General features: G+C 36.5%; 1 protein-coding gene across 4 annotated transcripts in view; it reads right to left on the bottom strand.

The window, feature by feature from the left end:
* RBBP6 (RB binding protein 6, ubiquitin ligase) overlaps window positions 1–25694 on the bottom strand; it is a 31894-nt gene extending 6200 nt beyond the window's left edge. For 2 of the 4 annotated variants that reach the window (XM_022588510.3, XM_022588509.3), the window contains exons 1-14: window positions 24714–25694; window positions 20020–20119; window positions 17712–17748; window positions 13283–13327; window positions 11100–11188; window positions 10889–10985; window positions 10398–10537; window positions 7492–7664; window positions 5964–6067; window positions 5514–5848; window positions 3238–3334; window positions 3054–3132; window positions 2889–2943; window positions 1527–1595 (exon numbers count right to left, since the gene is read on the bottom strand). In XM_022588510.3, the coding sequence (XP_022444218.1) occupies window positions 1527–1595; window positions 2889–2943; window positions 3054–3132; window positions 3238–3334; window positions 5514–5848; window positions 5964–6067; window positions 7492–7664; window positions 10398–10537; window positions 10889–10985; window positions 11100–11188; window positions 13283–13327; window positions 17712–17748; window positions 20020–20119; window positions 24714–24879 (1586 nt within the window). In that variant the 5' untranslated portion in view covers window positions 24880–25694. Of the gene's footprint in view, window positions 1–1526; window positions 1596–2888; window positions 2944–3053; window positions 3133–3237; window positions 3335–5513; window positions 5849–5963; window positions 6068–7491; window positions 7665–8629; window positions 8744–10397; window positions 10538–10888; window positions 10986–11099; window positions 11189–13282; window positions 13328–17711; window positions 17749–20019; window positions 20120–24713 lie in introns of all 4 variants that reach the window. The other 2 variants (XM_089896012.1, XM_089896011.1) reach the window with 2 other exon arrangements.
* Window positions 25695–26680: the final 986 nt, after the last annotated feature.

Raw genomic sequence — 26680 nt, forward strand, 5'->3', positions numbered from 1 at the left:
GTGCACCACAACTACTGAGCCTGCATTCCACAACTACTGAAGCCCGCACGCCTAGAGCCCATGCTCTGCAACAAGAGAAGCCACCGCAATAAGAAGCCCATGCACCGCAACGAAGAGTAGCCCCCCCCAAAAAAAAGAGTAGCCCCTGCTCGCCTCAACTAGAGAAAGCCCGCATGCAAGCAACAAAGACCCAACACAGCCAAAAACAAACAAATTTATTTAAAAACAAACAAAGTAGAATAAATACTAGTTTTAACATTTGTAATTAACAACTGAAAATCTCACTTTTTCTCTCAAAGGGTTAGGTTAAAATTAACAGTGCTGGCCAAAGTTTCTAAATTCTGCCTCATCAAACAAACAGTGGCTTCTTTAAAAAAGTGGGCTTATTTCTGTTAAGCTAAAAGGATCTTTAAATTATAGGTAACTGGTATACAATAGCAGCAGCTGGGATTTAGATTTCATGTCTCTTTTCAGAGTCTGATTAGTAAATATTATCTTCTTATTAAATATGTGATCTAGCAACAAAACAATAGTTATCTTTCATAAGCTTAGCAATTCTCTTTGGAGCACTAGAAGATACCCTTAAGTATGACCTAGATAGTAAGAACTGTATGGCTCACTTCTTAGATTAACACTGCTTGTGCATCTTCTGGGCAAGGGCCCCTAACAATCTTCTGTCTAACCTTTTGGAAGAGAAGATAGTAGAAGATGGGGATAACTGAGTCTAAGGGAGAAATAAATCCAAGTCTTCTTCGCATTTGGGAGCTGAGCTCGTTAACATCCATCTTAAATTAAATCGACACCTTAGTTTGTCTGGGCCTTACTGACCGCCCTCTACACTCAACAGAGTAAATGTAAGCCAGTATTCTGCTGTGTGCTGGCAGGGAGAAAGTAGTCCTTGGGAAGGAGTAGTAAAGATGTAGCCTTAAAAAAACCATTTAAAAATAAATAAATAAATAAAAATAAAAAATTTTAAAAACCATTTAAAACACTAAATGTAGGGACTTCCCTGGTGGCGCACTTGTTAAGAATCCACCTGCCAACGCAGGGGACATGGATTCAAGCCCTGGTCCAGGAAGATCCCACATGCCATGGAGCAACTAAGCCCGTGCACCATGACTACTGAGCCTGCGCACTAGAGCCCATGTGCCACAACTACTGAGCCCATGTGCCACAACTACTGATGCCCGTGTGCCTAGAGCCCGTGCTCCACAAGAGAAGCCACAGCAATGAGAAGCCCACGCATGGCAACGAAGAGTAGCCCCTGCTCGCTGCAGCTAGAAAAAGCCTGCGTGCAGCAATGAAGACCCAATGCAGACAAAAGTAAATAAATTTATATATATATATAAAATATTAAATGTAATCTATTCTTTTATAGGCCTCTTAAGGGCAACTACTTAAGATTTAAGTGAGGAAAGTATAAACCAAATGAACCCACTCCCCCTACCACTATTGTGCTTTAATTTGTGTTATATTTTTCAGTGTGTCATCAGATTACTGTTTTTCAAGATTTTTAGCAAGCCTACCTGTAGCAGCTTCTCTCCCCTCTTCTAATTTGCTGTGGTGGAGAAACCAGATATCCAAGCTTGTTGGAACTGTGTGGAAAGAAGGATAAAATAGGCTTGAGTATTATACACAGCCTTTCGTGTGTAGACTTTAATATACCTATTTTAACTATTTTGAAAACTTTTCCTTACTCCCTGATCCTGATTCTTAAACTTGTTTCAGACAGAGATATGATCAAGTGTCATATTTACTTAAAATGAAATATTCTTTCTGATTAACATAAACAATTAAGCTTCAATATATATTTTATGTAATATTGTATTTTAATTAGCATTCTATAAGTTACTCTATGAACTTATTGTTATAGAAAAGGAAAAGAGCTCTTTTATCTGCTGGACACTATGCAGAGGCATTTGACATGTGAGGTAAGTAGCACCATTCCAATTCTACAGATGAGGCAATGGAGGCTGAGAAGTAGAATCACATACCCTTGTCACATAGCTAGCAAATGCAGGAGATGGGACTCAAACCCAGGTCTGTCTCCAAATCCCGTGTTCTTTCTACTGATATATTCTGCTAGTCTCTCAACTAACATACTTTTTCTATAAGAAGTTTGGTTTATCTTTCAAACAAAAAGATTAAAGTTTTAGAACATAAGCCAGTTTACATAAATATATGAGCCCATTTATATGGGTCACATAAACAGAAATAATTATATAAAAACAATAAATAAATCTGATTTTTAATGCCATAGAACATCCTATAGAAGATCAAAGTCCTTAGTACTCCAGGGTAGAAAATCATACCCTAAAGAATTTTTTGTTTTTTTCTTCTGGGAGACGGAAGGATTTATTACTTGCAGCAGTAAGGAGAACACCAGGGATCATTCACAAAGCAGTGTCTCCCACACCCTACAGATTTTAATATGCAATAAAATTTCATTAACATAGCTAGTCAAAATGAGAAATTTTGTGTTTGACAGACTTTAATCTTATTATGTGTTTATTTACTCAAATCAAAAACATCCAAATTAAAGAGGAACGTTTAATCTACCAGCATAATAACTGATTCAGTATTTAAAATATTCTTTCAAGTAATTCTTATCTGTTCATTAACTGAGATTCTGCCAAGATCACCATTTGTTAAGTCATAAAAGTAAAAAGGATTTACATCTTATTATTATAGAAAAGAATTACTAATTTTTTAAGAAGAATTCTTCATATAGTCTTGAATTTGTGACATTTTACATAAAAACTGTGTTAACATGGCACATAAAAGAGGAGTTCACAGTAAAAGACACTCAGCACACACTGCTGAGATTGTAATTTCCATCATCCGGTTTGAAAGCAATCATCTGAAGATTATTTGAGACATATACTTACTGTTCCCAACCTGGTCGACCACCACCTGGACGAGCAGTGTTTATTCTTACTGGACCTTGGAAACAAAAATAAACAAAACCAATAAGTAAATATAAAATTACAGGTTAAATAAAGTTAAAATTATTTTTTAAGGAAAAAAGTTCAAACCAAAATGATTTTACTCACCAGTTGTGGGGATCAATTGTCCATGCAGTAATGACTGTCCAAGCAAAGATGGGGTTCCAAGTACAGGCACCTGGTAACCCTTTGGGAAAAAACCAAAAAGGTATAGTTAAAAAAACAAAACAAAAAACTCTACTGTAATAATAATAATAAAAAATCTCCAAATTTAAAAGCCAGTGAAACTTACCTTCTCTTCCATAAGGGCAGTAATTGCAATTGAAGAGGCTCCCTTTGAATGTTCAGATGCAAGCGCTGCAGCTGGCAGTATTTTATTATCAGAATCCCTAGATAATAATATAATTTACAATACATTAAAAAGTCACCAGAAATGGAGGATTAAAGTTACAAACTTCCAGTTATATAAGATAAATAAGTACTTGAGACGTAATGTACATGATGACTATAGCTAACACAGCTGTATGGTATATAGGAAAGCTGTTAAGAGAGCATAGATCCTGAGTTCTCATCACAAGGGAAAAAAATTTTTTTTCCTTTTCATTGTATTTACACATGAGAAGACGGATGTTAGCTGAACCTACTGTGGTAATTATTTCACAATGTATGTAAGTCAAATCACTGTACTGTATGCCTTAAACTTATACAGTGATGTATGTCAATTATTTCTCGATAAAACTGGAAAAAAATAGGCAATATTTTCCATATTTTTGAAAAAAAAATTCCATGTTACAAGGATCTGAGTCATATTTAAGAGGCCTCTATATATAATACTTGCAAAGTTTGAAAAATAATAGACCTGAAGGAAATGTCTGCATTACACAAATATTATTTCGGGAATACATAATCTGTGATAATAGGATTATAAAGTTTACTTCTGCATGTAATGAGTAAAAATTATCAAAGGAAAATAAAGAGTAAAAATCACATCTTGTTACTGTTCATCCGTCACACTTGCATTAAGATGAGTTACATCAAAGATGATGAAAACTTCTGGGGAAAGTGAGAGAGGACTGGACTTTTGAAGAGTTCTTCATATGTAAGTGAAATGTTAAATGAAGAAGCCTCCTTAAGTACAATCGGGCTTCCCTGGTGGCGCAGTGGTTGGGGGTCCGCCTGCCGATGCAGGGGACATGGGTTCGTGCCCTGGTCCGGGAGGATCCCGTGTGCCGCAGAGCAGCTGGGCCCGTGGGCCATGGCCGCTGGGCTTGCGCGCCCGGGGCCTGTGCTTCGCAATCGGAGGGGCTGCGGCGGTGAGGGGCCCGCGTACCGCAAAAAAAAAAAAAAAAAAAAAAAGAAGTACAATCTATGATAGATATGACAGAAATTGGTTCAGTTTTAAGACTAGTAAAGCTAAAAAAAAAAAAACTTGAGACAAAATAAATAAATAAAGGATTAAGAGTAAATTCTACTTCCACCTCTACCACTAAATCAAAAGGGTAACCTTAGATAAGTCAATGAACTCTCTGGGCCTTATTCCCACTATCAATCAAATAAAAGGCTGAAAATAGGTTAAGTGGGATTTAAAAAAAATGTTTATTTTATTCAAGTATAGCTGATTTATAATGTTCTGTTAATTTCTGCTGTACAGCAAAATGATTCAGTTATACATATATATACATCCTTTTTCACATTCATTTCCATTATGGTTTATTACACGATATTGAATATACAGTTCCCTGTGCTATACAGCAGGACCTTGTTTATCCATCCTATATATAATACTTTGCAGGGATTTCTTAAATGTACTTGTAAAGGTCCTACTCCTAAAGATTTTGTTTCTGGGAACAAACCCCTGGCATCTATTTTTTAAAAGCTGGTTGATTTTTTAAGCCTTTATGAGCCATTGGACTATTAAGGTCCCTTTCATTTCAGGAGTGGTAGGATTTAAGTGAGTTTTCACTACTCTCCTACATAATTATGCTCCAAAACAATTATTTCTTGACCTCTCTACTTCTACCAGTATTTCATCCCCTCTTTCTCTATTTATCCAAATTGTTCTTAGTTCTGCTCAAATCTACTCTTTTCTAATAACACCATAAGAGGTGACCATAAGTGACCTCTCCCTCTTGTGAACTGCAGAGCTGTCATGGGATATTATTCAACATTTAATGTGACTTGCTGGCAATGTATATAGTTTTTGACCTTGGGATGCTTAATAATTTGCAAATGAATCTCCTTCATTTGTCTGTTCCTCCAGTAAAACTTAGCCATTTCTTTTTTTTTTTTTTTTAAATTTGGCTGTATCGTGTGGCTTGTGGGATCTTAGCTCCCCAACCAGGGATCAAACCTGGGCCCCAGCTGTGCAAGTGCCAAGTCCTAACCACTGGACTGCCAGTGAATTCCCAAAGACTACGTCATTTCTTACAAGTCATCCACCTTACTGAGCACAGTGGGATGCAACAGACTGAAGGTCACTAAAACAACTGTTAAAGCAATATACAATAAAAAAAAAACTACATCACTGATCTCACTTGTTTCCTAACAGCGAGAAATACATAGACTTACCGAAAAGGTCCATCTGATTTTTCTGAGTGGACTGATATGGAGACTGTTGCAGTTATATCAGGTACAGGGGCTGGGGTAGAAGATGGATTTCCAGGCACAGGAGGGGCCAAGGAAGACTGATTAGAGGTTAATGAAGATATGGATGGAGCCGGGTGAGTTGATGATGTCACTGGAATCATCAGAGGATCTTGTTGTCTTGATATTGGAGATCTCATCAGAGGTTGTAGGTTCCGTTGAATGAGTGGTCTTGGAGGTGGTAGTTGGGGTGGGGGTGGAGGTAACTGTTTTCTTAGTCTTTTCGTATAACCAGTTTCATTTTTGAAGTTATTAACAGCCTATAGACACCAATCATAAAAATGCAGAAAAATGTAATGTAGTATTTACTCAAGTACGGTTAAATCAATTAAAAGATTTTTTTTAATTTTTCATAAGTGATACAAATATAGCTACCTGTCGTAAGAACTTATTGGCAATTAAAGCATCAGGAGAGACATCATTCTGATGACATGTTGGACATGTATGTTCATCTGATTCCAAGAGAGCTGTCCTTATACCTATGTATAAGATTTTAAATATTAACAAAAGCATAGTTAGGAACCCAGTTTTTACTGAATGAATTAAAAAGACAGTTTACATGTGTTCAGTTACATTACTGTTTTTCAAGCACACATCACTAACCATTTCTATTCTTAGATTAAGAAATTTAAAAGTAAAATTTCTCGCCTGATAGCACTCCTCTGCTCTAATCTCTATCTTAAAAACAGAAGTAATGGATATAAGCTAAACAAACATTTAAACTGAGAGAAAAGATGCTCTTTCCCAAATACCATTCTCTTTGTTTAGCTAGTAATCGGAATATTATAGGGAAAAAAAAAAGAAATAGTCTAGAAAGAGACAAAAACATTATATGGCTAATATAGGGCTTTTAAAAAAGCCTCACTTGGGAATTCCCTGGTGGTCCAGTGGTTAGGACTCCGCACTTTCACTGCTGAGGGCCCGGGTTCAATCCCTGGTAGGGGAACTAAGATCCCACAAGGTATGTGGTGCTAAAAAAAAAAGCATCACTAGAAAAGGGCATTATAAATAACAGAAGCATTATTCAGGCAAGGAAATCAGAGACATCTATAGCACAGCAGGTAAGAACCAACACTAAATTATAGATGCACTGACTATGCTTCAGTGTTGCAAAAAATCCAATCATAAGTGGTCTGTTAAATTCAAGACACACTCTGAAACAACTTTTAAGTGACCTCTTCTTGACTTTGGTCTTCACTGAAGAGGGCCCATAAAAAAGATTTGTATCCAAAACTACCTTTATTTTGTGGCCGTGCGACCAGGGATCAAACCTGCGTCCCCTGCAGTAGAAGTGTGGAATCCTAACCACTGGACTGCCAGCAAAGTCCCCCCAAACTATCTTTAGAAATGATGAAGACCAGAGCAGGACTGAGCAATGAAATTTTCAGATGACGTAAGAAGGGACAAACTTAAGATTAAGTGGCAGAAAAAAATCAAGTGCTAATAGAATATAAATGATTCACAAGTAACCCCCTGGCAAATGCTGGGTAATATCTTTACAGAGTAGTTCTCAATCACACTTAAGAATTTTAGAATAAGCTATTTTTCACATTCCTAGAAAGGGACTTAGATATCATTTAAAAGTACTTCTAGAATATCTAAAGCCCAAAAGGCTTTTAAATTTCTGTATACCATTTAAAACACAGAGGAAATAAAAATCCTACATTTTATAAAACCTCAGTAAAGTCACCTTGATGAAGGTAAAGAATGTGGTCAATTCTAATATTTAAAAGGACAAGGAGGTGGTTGTTTTTTTTAAAAAAAAGTAGCAACAAAAAGTTAATAAATGCTCATTAATTTATCAATAATTCATATTATTAAAATATACAATATTGCTAACAGCCTTTCCAAGGAAATACACATACTCTAAGTTATGTATTGTCAAAGATTCAACATTTCTTACATTCATCACAATAACTATTTCCACAGCATGGAATGACAACAGCATCAGTCATAATATCTTTGCAGATGAGACACAACAATTCATCTGGGATAGGATCATCTTCCTCTGAAGATGATGATGGTTCCTCTGGTAAAAAAGGTGGTTTTTCTTTTTTCCCAATTGCATATGCTTCTCTGTAAAAGAAAGTTTTAGTGTTTTAACACTGTTAAGGCAAAGTATTTCCAAAAAAATTTATATATTCTACTATACCATAATGGGTACTTATAATTCAGTACAATGTCAAATCAGTTTATATAAGTGTGTACCTCCCAAAATAAGGGAGCAGTTATGAACATCCTCCCCGAACAAAAAGATATAAAACAAAATCCTAAACAAGTATAACAAAAAAGAAAAAAAATGCTATGAAAGTGGCTAAAAGGATCTTCGAACCTGTAACTCTAAGAACTGAGAGCCAGAGAAGTAAAGCGACACAATCAGTGCCACAAAGTTATATTTATATGGGTGGCAGAGACGGGATTTGAGCTTAAGCTATGACAACACCCTAATCACTATTTTCTATACTACCATGTTTCTTGGGGGAAAAAATTGTTTTTTCTTCCTCCATAGTCTAACAGTCCCCCCAAAACCTGTGAAGGTACTAATGTGAATACCACAATATGGGAAACTAAAATTGGAACTGACATTACACAATTAAGGGGGATAATTCAAGGGAAATATGTCACTAATCACACCAGTAATTAATAGCCAGAATCAGACTTCAAAACAGTGGTCTACTATACTTAACATTTTAAGAGAGATTAATCTATTTATAGTCAATTAAGAAATATTCATGACTTAAATATTAAAAATATGTGTAAAAAATTTAAAGGAACACCTCATTAGATATTTGGAGGTCCATTTTTCGTAGAAATGTACTTTGCAGAAATGTTGGGTATTAAATATATTAAAAATAAAAAACCAAAATATTCTATTCTCAGACTTATCACCAGTGCTTCCAACACCCTCATCTTTGTAATAATCAGGCACATTTGTAAAACACAGGAATTCCTAGAGAAATCCTTTCTGTTTCATTCAGGAACAGAGTGTGTTCATCTCAAGTGCTAAAATGAAAGAATCTCATCTGGACAGAGCAGGGTACCTTAGGTGTGTTATTTGTGTTGCAGTTGCTCCATAGACATCACCACGATTCCAGAAATATGTATCAATTTGCTTATGCCCCATTGTTCCCAATTTGTGAAAGAGGAGTCTCCCACTGCCCAAAAGAGAGAAAAGAAAAAAAAAAAAGAGGAGAAGAGAGGATAGAAAAAGAAACAGAAGAAGAGTCTAAGTTGCTTATCAGTGGTGTTAGTGGAGAAGGTGAAAGTTTCATTTAAAATATTTGGGTTCCCATTTTCCCCAGTATTTGCTGTGTGTTTGGCACAGATGGGCTTTTGTATTTCAGTATTCAAAAGCAATGAAGTTAATTATTAGTAGGGGTTCACAGGTGATGTTAATTTTTCCAACACAAATTTCTATTTAAATACTTTAATATCTACATATTATATTAATATGTAGCCGTCTGCTCTTAAATTGTGTCTGTAGAAGTCATCAATTTCAACCTAAAGCTGTTTGGAATCATGTATGAAATGTCTGAATTAGAAACAGCGTAACAACAAATTGTTCTAAGACGAACCACAAAAACACAGGATGGTAGACTGATAAAAAATAGATGGGAGTGAAGTTGAGAAAGTGAGTAGGGTTGGGAGTTTAGGAAAACATTAATTCTTATCTGTGAACTACAACAATGTATTTACTCAAAAACAATGTATTTACCTACTCAAAAACACAATCTTTTTTCAGTATCATTCTGTAAGCATAGCCATTTTCATCATCCTTACCTGCTCACCACATCTGACAATATAGCATGAAGCTGAGGAAAACTGTTCTTAATATACATTTTGTCACTAAGAACATGGACATCTACTCTCTAAATTGATGTTTCTCAAGGTATGCCCTAAGGATCCCCTAAACTCATAATCTCCTCGAGGACTTGTTAAAAAATGCAGACTCAGAGTCTCATCATATAATCCCTGGGGGCGGGGCAGGGTACCTAGGTTATTTAACACACTTTTGTAAGATTCTTATGCACGATTAAGTTAGCGAACCATATTCCAAAGAACACTTAATATTGTGTTTTATATTGTGAGACTTTACAACTGTTGATGGTAATCAAAAAGGTAATTAAATGTATTAATAAAAGCATATAAAATGGGAAGTTACCTAGTTGAACTATGCCTCTAGGTTTACTGTCTATTCATTTCGTTAAAAATTGGCTCATAAAATAAAATCTGAAAACACATTAAAAATAAGCATTAAGGTATAGCTTATAGAGCTATAGCTGATCTGAACTAATGGTTTATAAAATAAACCACACTTCAGAATCTTAAGACTCACACAGTATATCCAAACTTATTCAAGATACCTCAGCATTTCCTTTAATCTTGGCACTTAAATTTGCCTTGATATCTTACAGAACTTTTATTCTTAACCGTCCTGCTTCTCAGAAAGTTTAAGATACTTGTCTTGTTCTTTTAAAGGATGCAAACAGCATATAAGACTATGTGGGAGTATGTATGTGAATGAGGAAGAAAGCAGGGAATGACAGAAAAAGAAAAATTAGAAGATCACAAGGGAAGTGGCACTCACTGGCAGCAAAAAAACCCCAAATCCATTTTAAATTTGCTTTAAGTGGAGCAGACTGCAGCCTCTCATTCTTAACACAGAAATGCAACATGTGCAGACTAAGTCTTGGTATACAACGTTCATAAGGAATCCAAGTAGCCAACTTACAAGCCCAAGATTAAATAAAACACTATCACCTGGACTGACTGTAGTCTCCATAGATCATACCTAATTTGAATACTTACGCATCTATAGTTGGTATTGCATATTTTCCAGTGTTGGTAAGCATTGCACCTTTCATGTTAGGATCTTTCACCTCCATCATAAAACTTCTGGGAATTCCAGTGCTCTTTTTAATCCTAGGACCAGATTCAAAGTTCTTATCCTATATGTATGGGAAAGGAGAGAGGAGGAAGAGAAAAAGCAGTTACCTTTATTTAATATTAGCTAACACGCAGTGCTATCATATATGATCTCATTTAATCCTCACAACAGCCATTGAGGTAAGTACTATTATTACCTCCATTTCACAGAGAAGAAATAACAGGCTTGGAGAAATCAAGTAACTTGCTCACTCAGTGGCAGTGTCAAGATTTGAAGCCTGGCAGTTTGGCTCTAAAAGCTATGCTCATTTGCCGTTGTAATAGAGAAGGCAGTATTTACCAAGAAAAATAATATGGCTAAGAAAAGATTTTAAGAAAAATAAGGTGTATCATAGCTTCTACTTTGAACTTACCCCATTTGTTGGGCAATTCTTAATATAATGGCCAGGTTTACCACAACGGAAACAAGTATAAGATGGAGGTGGTGGACCTAGAGGTTTCTTCATGTAACTGAAAGGGGAAAAAAAAATTACATGTACACAAAGACTTGAAAAAAATGCTTTTGATATGGGGGGGAGACCCCATCCCAAAGTACCTATTAGTATAAAGTATTTATGAACTTACTTGACTGGGTCGTATTCATGGCCAGATTGCGACATCATTGCTTTAATTTTATCTTCTTCAGAAGCATTGGCTTCAGCCAGATTGGCAGTCTGTTTAACAGGTAATTATTTGACACACACATTAGAAACACATTTAAGACCACACAGCCAAAGACAACACCACTCATCCTGTAAAGAGCAGTATCTAATCTTGCATAAAAACAGTTATTTACAAGTATAACCTAGAAGACGCACTGGGAGTTCATTAGGTCATTACATGATGTTTGGGTGTCTATGGTGCTGAAGAAAGTCTTTCTGGGGGCACTCAAACCTTAGACCCTGTTTGTACCTTACATTTAAGATTTGCATACTACTCTTCTAAGAGTTAAAAACTGAGATTAAGCTAGGAGAGAAACACTTGATGTTTTTAAGTCTTAAAAATAGTTCAAGTGTCACAGCATTAAGCATCAAATGTCAAGCATATAACTTGGAGGTAGGGTTGGGGGTAGAACAATTGAACATATTATGCAGCAGATACTACAAGTCAGAAGGCTCTTTAGGTAGTGGTGTCAAATTTCAAACTAAGTGCAAAGCACATGCACTGAGCATTCAAATTTTAAATCCAACTCTCCAAAGATTTATGAACTTTAAGGTATTACATACAATAGTCTAGATATAAGCAGGGTCTAAGGGAGTGAGTCCTAATAACTTGAATCTTCAAGCATCTAGCACTCATATCAGCCATTCATTAGGTTTTAGCTTTACATTCATCCACAAAACAAGCAACCAGTTTTAACACTTTATTGTAATTTTATATACAAAGAATGCTTAACATTAACAGAGCTTAGAACAACAGCAACATTTACAGAAAACTGGATTACAGATGTTGAACAACTAATTTGTTTGAACCCAAACAGTAACTTACAGATAGTTTAAAAAAAAAAAAAAAAATCCCCCAAACCTCCAAAACTCCGCAACTGCTTCCCACAAAGAAACAATGGTAGGAATAGACCAAAACTCAAATATGGTCCTTACAGTACACATGAATTAAAACAGTGAACTATAAATTGCTAGATGTTAACTCTATGCTAAACCACTTTGCATTAAAAAATTATAGAGATTGGTTTTAGCCCACTTCATGTTTTAGAATCATCAACTTTAATGTTTACTTTTCCCACAACAGGAACTTAAGAAGCTGTATTTGTTACTAGGACATTTTGGGGGATACATTCTAGGGGATAAGGACAAAACCTATAACAAAGCCAAAGACAAGATAGGGACAGCACTAATGGAAAACTCATCTAACTCATTAACCTCGGTTGCTAAATTTGGTTTTACATTTCTGATAGGGAAAAAACAATTTTCGGAAAACTGGAAAACTTCCTTCTTGGCCCTCAAAAATCTGCCTGATCTGTAATATTTGCCTTTTTTCCCCTAAAGGCACGATTTGCAAACTAAGTCTGTTGTTTTAAAAATTAATCCATCACTAGTGCTTTCCCAAACAAAAGGTACACATTGTTGAGCAGAAAATTGCAAGCAATCTTATCGGAAAACATGGCATATACAATGATTTCAGGAGGTAACAATTTTCCCCTCTGCCAAACATACACATTGGTATATTCCTGCAAACAACTTTATACATTTACACAATTCATGTAGTCTGTGTTCAAACAAATTAGGTTGTTTAAAACTTTTTCTAATGCAGACAGACTACAAGTCTATAGCATAAAGAAACAATTGTATCACATTTAAAATGTTGACCTTCAAGGGATCAATTCAAATATTCAAGAAATAACCACGCAATCGTCCGTGTAAAGGAAAGCTTCTATTTTGGCTGCGTAAAGTCCACATAATTTACAGCCAAAACCAGGGAATTCCTCCAGAAATTTGCTAGTTTCCAATGTATAATTAAACAAAATGTATGAGGGGAAAAAAAGCGAGTAAGTGTAGCTTCATGTGTTTCTTCTGTCTTGAAGATGAACAATACTCCAACATTATGGTGAAGCTGATTGCAAAATACTCCCCCTATCTTCTCAAAACAGCAACTACTCTCTACAGGATAGTAATAGTACGTACAATGTGTCTGCAAAATATCTCCTCCCCCAACCCCTCTTAAAACACTGTTCCACATTAAACAACAACAAAAAAAATACGATGTTAGAAAAAGATTTATATTTTCAAGAATATATATATATATATATATACCTTCGTAAGCTGGGCCAGAGAAATAGACGCAGAAGAGTCATCAATCTGTTCACAAAAAATTAAACACACATTCAAGTTCCACACTGAAAACATCTGAAAGTGATCATTTAGTCCCTACTGCCACTTAATGTTCAAATACTGGGCATTTTTCTTAGACGTTTTCTAAAGAATGTTATCTTGTTTTAAAGCTGAAATGTAACTCACCCCACTTATCCTTCTCCACACATCCCACATACAGTAAATAAAGGCTAACTGTTGATAGGGACTCAATTACAATGAGAAAACAGGGTAAAGAACACTATATCACATAGGAAACCTGTTCAGAGTGGTGGTTTAACACTAAGAAAGAGTCCCATGTCTATCAATGGTCTCTAAATTTGATAATGCTCAAGACAATGTACACTAGAAGAGAGAATAAGAAATCTTTCAAACTTTCCCGTAATGCCATTATATAACACTGTAAAAACAAGCAGCTCTTTAAAGGCTCAGATAATTGCTTTAATAAAACAGGTTCCAGATAATTGCTACTTTTCCTTCTTTGAGTATGTACTGCTCAGTCTGAATAAGTTCATTTATTCTCCCATACAAAGAGTAACAATAGCTAATCTTGCCAAAGAAACCACAGCTTTATCAGGGCAAAGATGTTAAGCCAAATAAAGGGAAACAAAAGGTACCCCGGGGCAGGGCAAACAGAGCAGTTACAGAATGGACTTTAATATGCAGAGAAAAGAAAGTTAATTTAATCAAACAGAGCAAGTATTAAACATGGATATAAAAGGGCTTTAAAAAACATTTTTTTTCAAATGTGACATTTAAAACTTCTTATTGTTCCCCTGAATATGTTAATATCAGTTTAAAAAAATGTTTATGTATGTGTGTATACACACACCTTCAGCCTCTAACTCTAAAGATATGATTTCCCTACAAGTGTACCAAAATGAAAACATTATTAGCTTCCTATGCAGTAAGTGGGCTGCTTATTCGACATGTTATAAATTTCTCATGCATTATTGGTCAGAACTCTTCTTTAAAATGGAGAGAATGTAACAAGTTGTCTGCATCAAAGAAAAAAAAGTGAGTCTTCACCATGTATTTTTCAGGTATTCCAGAGAACTAATATTATTAAAATAAAAGCAGCATGACTTCGAGCCCCAAACAGAAATGTCATCAGTTTCGATACGAAGTTCTTAGCCCAATGCCCACCACAGCAGCAATTCAACAAATGGAAACAAAACTGATGTTGGCTAAATTTAAAATACATCTTATAAATATCTTAAGAGTTTTAAATGTTAGTTTGATGGATATTATTACTGGGATGTTTATTTAAACAAAAGGTTCTTAGCTCCACATTGAGGGACTACAGAGTCCATAATGCACTAATCCCACATACATTCCTAGCCATATAACCCACTCTCGTGCAGCTTTGAAGTGTTCTTTCCTTAAAGAACGAGTATCTCAGGAGGTAAATTTAAAAAAGAAAAATTGAAAGAACACATAGACTATTTTTATCCAGAACAAATTCTGACATATTCAATCTATTTTGAAGAGGGTAACATTTTATTGATATATCAACCAGGAATTACCTGAATTTTAAGAAACAAGGACTGAACAAACTGCTGTCAATCCATGAAATTAATAGCCTTTAAAAATAGCCTATTACGGTCTAGAATATACATACTGATCATTTCCTTAGAAAGAAAGCAATCAGTTATATCACCCTTTTTTATTGCTGGAACTAAAAAACTAACTTTTTTTGTTCTTCCCACTCCTAAGATATAGCTGTCTTTTTGTTATTATGCTGGGCCTTCCTATCGTTTCTTTTAGATTTCTGCCAACCTGTTATTAGTAGTGTATATTTATCTGGTGGTTTCAGATATTCAACAGCATCTAAATCATCTTTTTCCATCAAATAATCCCTATAACACTTTAATACCTTATAATTCACAAGTCAAATTTACCACCAATTTAGAAAGGCATCCAATTGTTTTCTACATATAGCAAGGTACTAAGAAATAAGTGTAAAATGCTGACAAGAAATGCTTTAGAAACTAGGAATTTATACGTGCTAAACATCAATAAAAACAGTAACTTTCAGATTTAAAAAAAAAACGCTACTTAAAAAAAATAGTCTCCAAAAACACTGATTAATGCACACCATAGACATCAAAATTAACCCACATTCTCACATCTAATTTGTGGTCTTGCATCTGGAAGCAAGAATCTGAAATCTTTTATGCCAACTATATTTGCTTGAAATTAAAGGATCTTACAAAATGTAAGCAGGAAGAACCCGCAGCTTTGGAGTACCAACATAGAAAGATGACTACAAACAAAAGTTGTGGAATATAGATAGAAACAGTCATCCTTGATTAGAGCTGACTTAAATTATCAAAAGTGTACATACATTTACTTTTACTAATTAGAATTTAAAAATCGGTTTAGTGATTCTGTCTTAATTGGCTTTTGTGAATTTGCACAATGCACGTAAGTCTCCTAAGATGGGCACTAATTACACTTTATGAATATATTCTCTCAAATCTTAAATGTCAGCAAGTGTACCCCAAGCAAATAAATGATGGGGATATTAAGTTACTTAATATCTCCACTTAAAATTATTCTACCTAAAAATCAAAGCCACATTTAAAGTTATTTTTTAAAAAAAGAAGAAAGAAAAGAGAAACCTAAATAAGCATAAAATAAACTGCTTCTTGTAAGTGTAATACAGACATGCCAGGGAACACACAAGGCTAAAAGAACGTTAACTTTATTTATGAACATGTGATCTGTGTTTATACACATGCTAATAAACAAAAAGGAAATAATTGTTTTCAAGAAATAAAACTTCATCTGAATTAGTTTAAATACTATATAAAATGTACTTTATACAAAATGTGTTACATTAACTACTACAGTCACCAGTATAGTCAATCTGATTTGTGCTAGCATTTGGATACATAAAAATCAGTTTTAAACCAATCACCAGCAAAACAGAAACTGTGGACAGTCTTTACAGCATTACGCTTTAACCCCCGCCCCAAAAAAACCCATATACCCCAAAGAGGGGAAAAAAAAAACCCCAAACACTAAGAGTTGTGATTTTTGAATCACTATATTTAGTTCCATGAGAACTAAAGGCCATATACTTTATAGAGAACAAGTCCAAAGTTCAGATATTCTATGTTATCATGTTTAAGATCCAATGATCCAAGGTTAGTGAAATGCCTGATACACAATTAAAAGATCAGTAGCATTTTAAAAGGATAAAGTTGAAACAGCAAGCAATACCCTTAAATTCTACGTGAAGATTTCAGACATCTTGTATTGTGTACAAATCAAGCCTGAGCAGTCAAATGTTTAGAGCACCATCAAGTTTACAGAACCCAATTACTACAGATCTCTGTTCTGAAACGGATGTTTCACCCCACAACTTAGGAATGCTGCTACCTTTCACTTAAAAGCTCAAAGTCAAAATGGTGTCATACTTAAGGTTAAGATGTTACCCTGGTTAAGGGGAGTTACCTTTGATAAGCTACAGCTTTCAGCTGGCTTACAATTAATGCAGCATTTTAATATCTTATGAGAAACAGGAAATATTTTAATTTGGACAACTGAGCAGACTAGAGAAGTAGAAGACCTCTGTTAAAACTTGAGAACGGTGTACTCAATTGTATAAAATCATCAAAATCATCGACGAGACACTGATATACTTGTAGGGGGCCCAATTCCAGGTTTCACTTTACAGTACAGATATAAACAAAGAATAGGAGCTCAAAATTGCCAAATAAAGCAAAAGTAAATAATAAAAGCTGCATCAATGGTCTCTGGAAAGCTCTTTTCTATGACGTGTCTGAAACTGGAGAAAGAATCAAACCTTAAATATATGCTTTGGATGTTGCTAATGCATTTTTCAAAGCCATCAATCAGGCAGAAAAAAAACCAAAAACCAAAAAAAACCAAAAACCAAAAAAAGAAAAACTAAGTGATACAACGTGAAAATGGCAAAATATACACTCCAAACATTTTTTTATTGCAAGAAACAAAAAGCACACAACAGCCTGTACATACATACAAAATACTAACTATAGACAGACAGATGTAGAACATGTTACCATGTTCATTAGTGTAAAACCTACATGATCTAAAAAAAGATCATACATTAACTGTACAACACAGCGTCATACAGGAAGAATGCTATCATATTTAATATGAAACAGTGTTTTTTGGGCACAAACTACCCATTTCTACAAAATAAAGTGTGCAAGTTATGCCACATATATCCATATTCAACTGAGCTGTAATCAAATACATTTTATTTACAATATGTACTATGATCAGTTGGATATTAAGTTCTAAAATGATTTACTTCACTGCTACATTATAAAGGTAAAAGCAATGTGTAGAAAAAGTGTGAGATTGTGTTTTTACATACTGCTTTTGAAGTTCCCATCACTGGTTCAGTTCGACTTCTAAAACGACAAAAAGAAAGTCAGCATTAGCTCTCTGTGAGTAGCTATTAATGAATTTTTGTGATAAAAACATCTCTCTAATCACACATTTTTAGGAACACAATTTTTCCTTGGCATAAAGATTTTAAAACAGCCAATTTCAGAAGTAATAAACACACTACCTTGATTAATCTTTACTATCTTTGAACAGTTTAAGATGCATTTCTGGTTTAAAAAAAAAAAAAAATCCATACTGGGGAATTCTAGAATAGATGTGTATCTTGCCACTTATACAATAAATGTTTTCTGAAAGGTAGTATGAGGATTTTGTTATTTAAGAAACTTTGCCGTTATTTCTTAATAGATTGAACAATAATATTATTCCTCAGTTTCTTAATAGGTACAGACGTGAATTTTCATACATCGGATTTCCTTAAAGCAAGACCACTGTTGTTAACATTTTTAAATTTGGATCCCTGAGAAATTGCTGTGCTCCAAAAACTAAATTTGAAATCCAGAAAGGTTGGCAGTTTAATTTTTTAAAAGTCTCAAGACAATGACCAAAGACTAAATAAGAATTCTAAGTTCCAAAAAAATCAACAGTCTGACAGAGTATTTTGGTTAAAAGAATAAGTTAAATAAGTTGGTTATGGAGAACTGAACAAATTGATTTTTAAAATACATACACAAATAAGCTCAAGGAGAAATTCCTTTAAAAGTCCACACAGAAAAGGGGACAAGAGTCAAGTTGCTAAAATACAGCCTTTAAAGGCTTAGTTTTAGTTTTAAGTTTACGCTATCCTGACTACAAAGAAATGTCAGACAGCGTATGAATGGAGTTTCTAAATTTGTGCATGATTTGGAAGTCCTGAGATAAAAATGAAGTTTTAATTTACCAGTATTTGCTCAACAAATTCAAAGGCACTTCACGAGGCAAGTATATCACAAAGGAAATCATATACATAGTGAATTCACATTTAATTCTTTAAGGGGCAACTATTTTCCCTAGTATTGATACTTTGAACAATTCTCTCCTCAAAGTCTCTGAATATCAAAAAAATCTACTGAAATCGAACGCTTGCTATTTTTAAAAAGCACTTGGTAAATTAAGGAATAACTTCACACTAGATTCTAAGAATTAATTCTTCTCTTACAATGTCTCAAAATTATGTAAAGTAAAAGGCACATAGTTCACTTGGTATTTACAGGAAAAAAAAAGTATTCAGCTTTTTAAGTTGTTGCTATACAGAAGATAATACACAAAAGAACCTCCAAACGTTAACGTATGGAACATAACTTTACACTAAACTAATGAGAATATTCTTAGAAAACTTGTCCACATGAGGTAAAGCTCCAGGAAATGACTATTTTCCCTCAATTCCAAGAACACATTCCATTTCCTAGGACTGGCAAATTCCAGAATGTTTCATTGACCAAAAGCAGAATTTGCCAGAATTTCAAGTAAGGTAAAAATCTCTACGCTTTAAATAGCTCAAATTGCTACCCTTTTCACATATTTTAATTGTTATCACCATTGAAATTTCAAGAAAGTAGAGAAAGTTAGATATAAAGTTTTAATCCTGCCCCTTTAGTGAATTTCTTAAGCTCTAGACTACTCCTAAGATATTACCACATTCTTACTCCAATAAAGGGCATTTACCATGTGCCAGGCACTATTTAATTCCTACAGCTCCCTGGAGTTAAATACTCATATCCCTATTTTATTTTGAGGAATCTGAGTCACAGGCTTTAGGTAACTTACCCAAATACAACTTCACACAACTGGTGGGAAGTAGTAAATGGAGTCAAACCTAAGCCTGATTCCAGTGTCTGTGGTTGCTTCCCAACAAAAGCCCCGTACTGATTAGGAACAAATGTTAGCATTACTGAATACTCTTGATGCTGACACAACATTTAGGACAGATCTCTTAAGGCACTTAATATACATTTCTGTAGTGAAAAAATGGTAGGGGGAAAAAGTGTACAGGCAAATAAAAACCAAAGAAGGGTTCAGAAATATTTATTCACTAATTTGAACATCATTTTCTTGTCTTTGTAAATATTACCTATACAGAGCAAAAAATCTTTCTAATTAGCTCTTACTCCTAACTAGAGGTTAAGTTAGCTGGGGGAAGAAATCAGGAAAAAACAAACTCATCCTCACAATTTTAAGGATTAAGAAGACATAGTTATTAGGGTAAAGTAATGAGTTCAGTTCTAAAATATACTTGTTCTTTCTCACAAAAAAAGTCTATTTTGAGAACTTAAACATGGGATTTAATAAATACTTACATAACGTATGTCTTGCTTGTAGATTTAACACCTCCAATAGGAATTCTTCTAACAATTACAGATGAATTCTTAGGAATTAGAGCATTATCATCAGTATATTCTGTAAATAAAAAGATAAAGATTTGAATTTCTATTTGGGATTTGGATAATTCATAGTCCTCAAGAAATAGAAAACTTCAACCAGACATAAATGTTACGGGAAATGATCTTAAATATAAAGGAGCATTAGTACCTACATGCTCCTTACATCTAGATTACTGAAATTGTCAGAACAAATATCCAAAGCCATAAGGGGTTTCTCTTAAAAGGACACCCAATAGTATCAGCAGGTTCTTGGCTCTGGCACCTCTACTTTTGTGGAACCCCAAATCTCAGTAAGACTAAGTCATTCTCTGTTTAGCCAGTAATGCAGAACATCTGAACTATATGAGAAAAAGCTGTTATTTAGAATGCAAACATTCTATCTCTCCTAGGCCCTAAACACAGTATTACTGGGGAAGACACAGTAAAAAATTAAAATATGACACATTTCAAATACAGAATAAAGGGCTTTGTAATAAAGAATTAAAAGTGGATGCAACTTTGGATAGTATGTTGATTCAAGGAAGGCCCCTCTGAGGAACTGACATGTGAGACTAAGAAGCCAGCAAGATGTGCAAAAACACCGGACAAAGAATGTTTCAGATAGAGGGAAAAGCATATGAAAAAATGACACAAAAAGGCCAGAAGAGCTTATGAAAATGAAAGAATGACTTGAAATACAGGTAGAAAGGTACACATTATATATACTGATTCATATCTTGTTTCTAAGTACAACAGGAAGCCACTGAAGGATTTCAAATAAAAATGATGACAATTTTAAAAACAATATTAAAAACAAAGATAACTCTGGTAAGTGGAGAATGAACCTGCATGGGAACAAGAATAGAAACAGGGTGACTAATATGAAGATTGCTGCGTAGTTTAGGTAAGAGAGAATAATGATCTGTTCTGGAATGTGACAGAGAAATCAAGAGTCAGAGTGTTTTGAGGTAGAACGAAGGCTTTCGGATGGATGCGGGGGCAGAGATGAAGGTGAAAGAGGAATCAGGTATGAATTCCTGGGTTCCTGGCTTAAGCAACTGGATGAACAAGGATGTCACTTTCTCAGAAGACAAACAGGGAGAAGAATTTTTCTACTCTTTGACTATTGCTTGCAATACTTTCCTAAGAACGAAATTAAAAAGGAAGCTGGACCAATGAATTCAACTATGGTTAAAAAAAAAAAAAAAAAGATTTGCTATGAAAGGAATTTGTAAAATTACCAAAAAGAAAAATAATCCACTACAGGGAGACAAATGTAAAAATGTACCCATCTCCCTTAATCACACAATCAGGTATCAGGGTTCACTCTTTTAAGATTACTGAGTTTACCTGATTCACTAATGTTACTCAGCACCTAGGGGCTGACTACCACTGTTCTAATTATTTTAAGTTTATCACATATGTAAGCATTTTAAGCTTTTATATATGTATCAGCTCTATTATTTTTAATCACACTATTACTATTTCCTGTTATAAACTAAAGTGTTCAGGAAAGGGCTCTTTTCAGTATATTTCAGGTAGTAAGCTGCATCTTCACAAGTATCCAATTAGAGTGATGCAATTTCCTAGATTTCGCATACCAATGTAAGGCTACCATCATTATCTTTTGGATAGTTCAGGATAGTCCCAAATTCCAAGCAAGATCTGAGTAAGAAAAACTGGGAGCAGGGGAGATGGGGTATCTTTTAAAAATTCTGGAACCAAAACTTGGTGTCAAACACAGGACAGTTAAGCTTCTACCTATGTAACAACCCTCAAAAGAGTTCACTGTGGGAACAAATAGCAAGTATGTTCATGAGCTCTCCAATCCAACTTATTCATTTGATCAACACAGTGCTCTATCAAGCTTGAAGTCTGGTGCCCTGATGCCACATGCTTTCTAATTGACCTTTTAAAGTATCTGAGTTACACTGATGATTTCTTACCCTTTAAATACCTCCTTAATAAGTAGTCTGTTAACTTCAAAAGACCCTTTCTATGCAACACTGTCATTTCGGATCCAAAAACATGAAGACTATGGATGAAATGAAAAACAAGATGAATTTAAGAAATGGAGAAACAGTCTTGAAAATACTTCATCCTCAGCTTCCAAATCTTTCACACTAAGTTCAGGATAAAGCTTGTTTTGTTGTGTGTGTGTGTGTGCGCGCGCGTGTGTGTGTTTTTTTTTTTTTTGGAGGGGGATTGCAAATAAGCAGAAAATTAGGAAAACAAGTTTATTCAGGAAAAACATTAAAAAAGATAATTTGAGATTCATTTTGAAATACAGTCTAGAAATAAAGAAGAATTCTTAAATCTAAAACATGAAATTCTGATCCAAGCATTTTAGTCTAATTAAGATGTAAGAGTCCTAAACATGGACAGATTTCCAAAACTGTAAGGAATGTTTTATAGAAACATGATAGAAATATTAATTCAAACAAACGAAAGTGATCCAGTTTGGCATTCTTTCCTAGGCAATCTCCTAACTAGGAAGCTATATTTATTCCGTCCTCTTTAATTCACTGGATGGTGCTAAAACCAAGTGGCATTCTTACTCAGCTACCTTGTGACACTGGATGCTATTTCTCATAAAACTCATTAAGTGCCTAGATATCTTTTTCTCTCCTAATTTGAGGACTGCATAAGATGCAAATTTTCTCTTCTCTTAACCAATCTAATAGCAAAGCTTTCTCCAATAATGACAGTTCACAAATACATAAAAAATATGCTGCTGGGCAAAGCACTTCCCTGCTTTCAGCGTTTGTAAAAATAACGTATCATATAATTTCCTGGCTTAGAAAAAAAAAACAACACATGACAAAACTCTTAAATTCACGGACAAGAATTCCATCAACAATAATTTACTCCAGTTTAACAAAGTTGTTATCAATTATTAGGTGGAAAAGATGGACAAAGTCTAGCCTTAAATGATTAAATCCTGTTATACTCCAGTAAAATATGAAATTGCGTAGTATGTGATTAAAATTGCCTTAATATTCTCTAATTTCATTTATATTTTCTTTCCTCTCATTCTTTAAGTATCACTAACATATAAAGATGGCCTAAAATTCGTGTAAATCCATCTGTTCTGTTAAGCGTGACTATAACGCTTAAGGGATGCTTTTGTGGCCTTAAAGAATATCTTCTTTAAGGTATTTTCTTGAATAATATTTTTAAAAGCTGTTTCTCAACTGTTCATGATCCCCAATAATTTCCCCACATAATTACAATTACTAAAGCCTCACATGAAGTGGCCCTCAGGTCTGATACACTGAAAAAAGTGTGGGGGGGAAGTGGAGACTATTCTTTCACGTGTTATCAAGTGAGTATATAAAGTTCTTCCTTATTGAGTATTTTTGAGTTGTGATATGTCAGTAGTAGTTTCTTAACATAACACAATTAGTTATGTCTGGATGTACTGATAAATGGAAAACAGCTCTTGTACATGACAAGAGTTACTCTACCTACCAAACTATATGCTAGATGTGGGGGCCCCCCCCAAATTTCAACTAAAAGAACCCATGTTCCACCTTAAGCCAAATGTAGTGATCAATGAAATACCCTAACTAGCACTTCACTTTACTTCTCATCCCATCAGTAAAACTCAAAAGACTGACCTACTAAAAACTACACATCAGCATTACAGTAATGCGAAAAAGAAACCAAAACAAGCTCAAAGCCAGAATCTGAAAAGGCCATTTTGTCTCATTCTCATACCTGTGCTACATTCTCAATATTGCATAAAATGCTTTTAAAAAGGAGAAAGAACTTAAAGATTCCAATGAGTGGCTTCTATAAATAAGCTACTCATATGGTAGCAGCTGACTATTTTTCAGTATCCTAGTATCAACATAATCATGTAAAGTCTAGCAATTACTATTCAAAAAAAAAGAACTTTTGATCTTTACGAAATTGCTGAAGTTTGAGAGTAATGTGATGAACTAAGAGTTCAACTACCTAATTACTGCATTACTAATTCTGGAATTTACACACAAGACAAAAGTGGTCACACCGGAATATACCAAGTTCCAAAAGCAATTCCAACATTAAAGACTGGCTGGATTAAATCCTCTAAAACATTAAAGTGAGGATCTTTCACCACAACGCAGGCAACTCCAAAATTTAAAACTAACTAAATAAATCAGGAGAGGGAGAAGAGAACACAGAATTTGCCATTAAACCCCCAAACGTGGTTAGGTTAGAAAGTTAGAAAAGTATCTCTAGTGCTGCTTTAACAAATAAGCAGCCTGGCTTATGCGCTCCTCCCCTCCTTCTGAAGAAAAACAGGTTAGAAAACGCCCCAGGGCAAGCACTCAGAGAACCTGGACGACACCCCCATCCTGTGCCACGGAAATCCTCGTTTTAAAAAATCATTTGGGAGGAATCATCAGACTTCGCACGACTGGGGATCAGCCTGTTCCAGATGATCCAAGTACGTAGAAATCAAATAAGTCAAACTCCAGGGCCGACTGCTGCAACCCTTGGCTATCAATGAAAGTCGTCCCCAAAGTGTTTGAACGAACAGTCCCACAAGAGACATCATGGCGGTTAGTCTCCTGCCAGGCACCTCGCCACCAGCATCTATCTCTCTTCCACCAGCGAGGATCTGGAGCCCCTGTGGCTCTTACCTTCTTTCGTCTGCGCGTTGGTGATCTGCAGGTCGCAGTCGGCAGCTTTCAGCTTCTCTCTCCCCATAATCTGCTTCTTTAAATCGCAGAGGGAGATATGGAGCCCATCAAAGGTGACGGTATCATAGTTGAGTTTAGAGGAAAATTTATAATGCACACAGGACATGGTGCCAAAGGATTCCTAAGGTTCAGCGAGTAGACGTGGACACGCTCAATGTATGTATATTTATAAACTTAAGAGCAAAATATGTACACACACAGAACACTCAAGAGACACCGAAGGACCCTAAGGCCTCAGATTAAATAACCCCCCAGCCACAAGCGGGGGTTCGTAAAAACAATAATCCAGAACACCCCCCCCCCGGATATTCAAAATCGCTTCATGTGGGAGGAGGAGGACGAGGACGGGGCAGGGGGCAAGCGAGAATCCGCCAACGGGCACAATGTCACCCCGCTGGGTCCCCCTCGCTCATGCTAAGGGCCGGCAGGAGACGGGGGCAGGCGGTGCAGTCAGTAGCGGTCAGTCCACACGTTAAAGTCCGAGCGACCCCGCGGGGTCAGGGGTCCATAGCGCGGCCGCACCTCCCGGTTGGTCTCTCTCTCCGTGGACGGGGGTGACCCAGGCCCCGGGAGAAGGTTGAGGGGAGAGGGCCTAGGCCCGGAGTCCACGAGCGGCCTCTCGCCTCCTCCTGGCTTCCGGACGACCGGCGTCGGCTGCCCCAGGCCCAGGCCCCCACCACACACAGACCCCTTTCGCCTGCTCCCCGGAGGCCACGGGCGGCCCCGCGGCCTAGGCCGAAACGCGCGGTCGGCGGAGGAGAGGCCTTCCCGCAGGCCGCCCCCAGCTCCGCCTCCCCCCCGCCGCCGCCGCCGCCGCCAACGCCGCCTCAGACACAAAGCCGGTACTAGGCCTCGGCTAGGCCTTGCAGGGCCTCCTCACCACCCCGGGCCCCAGCCAGCGGCCGGGGGGCTTCGGCTGACCCTGGCGACACCGCCGAGGCTCCCTGACGCTTCCTCTCGCCGAGTGCTCCGCGCTTCTCTCGCCTTTCGCTTCCGTCGCCTTTCGGCCCAGTACCGAAAGATTAGGCCCGGAAACCGCCGGGCAACGGCGAGGGCTCCGCCGGCTCCCTTTTTGTTTCGCCCCCCCTGCCGCTCTCGGGTTCTCGCCAGGTGCCGGCGACACCTCCAGGCCAACCACTATGGCGGACGCGGCCTGGCTTCGGACGAGCGCCCCACTCCGGGGTCTCTTAAGCAGGGATTGCACGGGCGGCGCGCGCGGGGCGGGCCTGACGTGCGCGCATAGGCGGGACGAAGGGCGGGGCCTGCGGCGTCACAAAGCGCACCGGCCCGCCCACGTGACCCCGCGCTTTGTGACTCCCGAGCGCGTAACCTAAGCCATCCGGGAGAACGGAAGAAACCATCTGCCTCAAAGGGCGGGGGGGAACCACCGATTCCTCTCCCCAGTTTAAATAAGCATTATGGTTGAAATGCAGTAAACTATGGTTGCTATGCAAGCACCCCCTAGCTTCCTCTTACAACAAACTGGTTACCTAACGTTCTTCCTAAGGAGAAATTCTGGAGCAGCCCCGGGCTTGAACTGATAACAACCACTACTGTAAAGATATATTGAGCTGTTTAAGTATATGCTTGATATATTAAGCATGGGGGTAAGCGCTTTACAGTATTTTCACGCTCGGGAGCCTAGTTGTCTGGGTTGGAATCCTAGCTGTGGGGACTCTAGATTTTACTCCTCTGTGCCTTAGTTTCCTCGGTTATATTATAAAATGTTGTTTAAAAAAATCGTATTTGGTTTACTGGGTTGTTAGAGATTAAATTAATGAATACATATCCATTGTTTAGGACCGTCCCTGGCACATGGTTCAATGTGGCTCAATAAATGTTAGTTTAACAACATCAACAAAAAACCCGAGGTGGTCAGCACTACCGTTATCTCCAATTTATAGATG

Source organism: Delphinapterus leucas, chromosome 15 (genome assembly GCF_059928025.1).
Source record: "Delphinapterus leucas isolate spDelLeu-1000000601 "Yukka" chromosome 15, BTC_Dleu_Yukka2, whole genome shotgun sequence".
Lineage (NCBI taxonomy): Eukaryota > Metazoa > Chordata > Mammalia > Artiodactyla > Monodontidae > Delphinapterus > Delphinapterus leucas.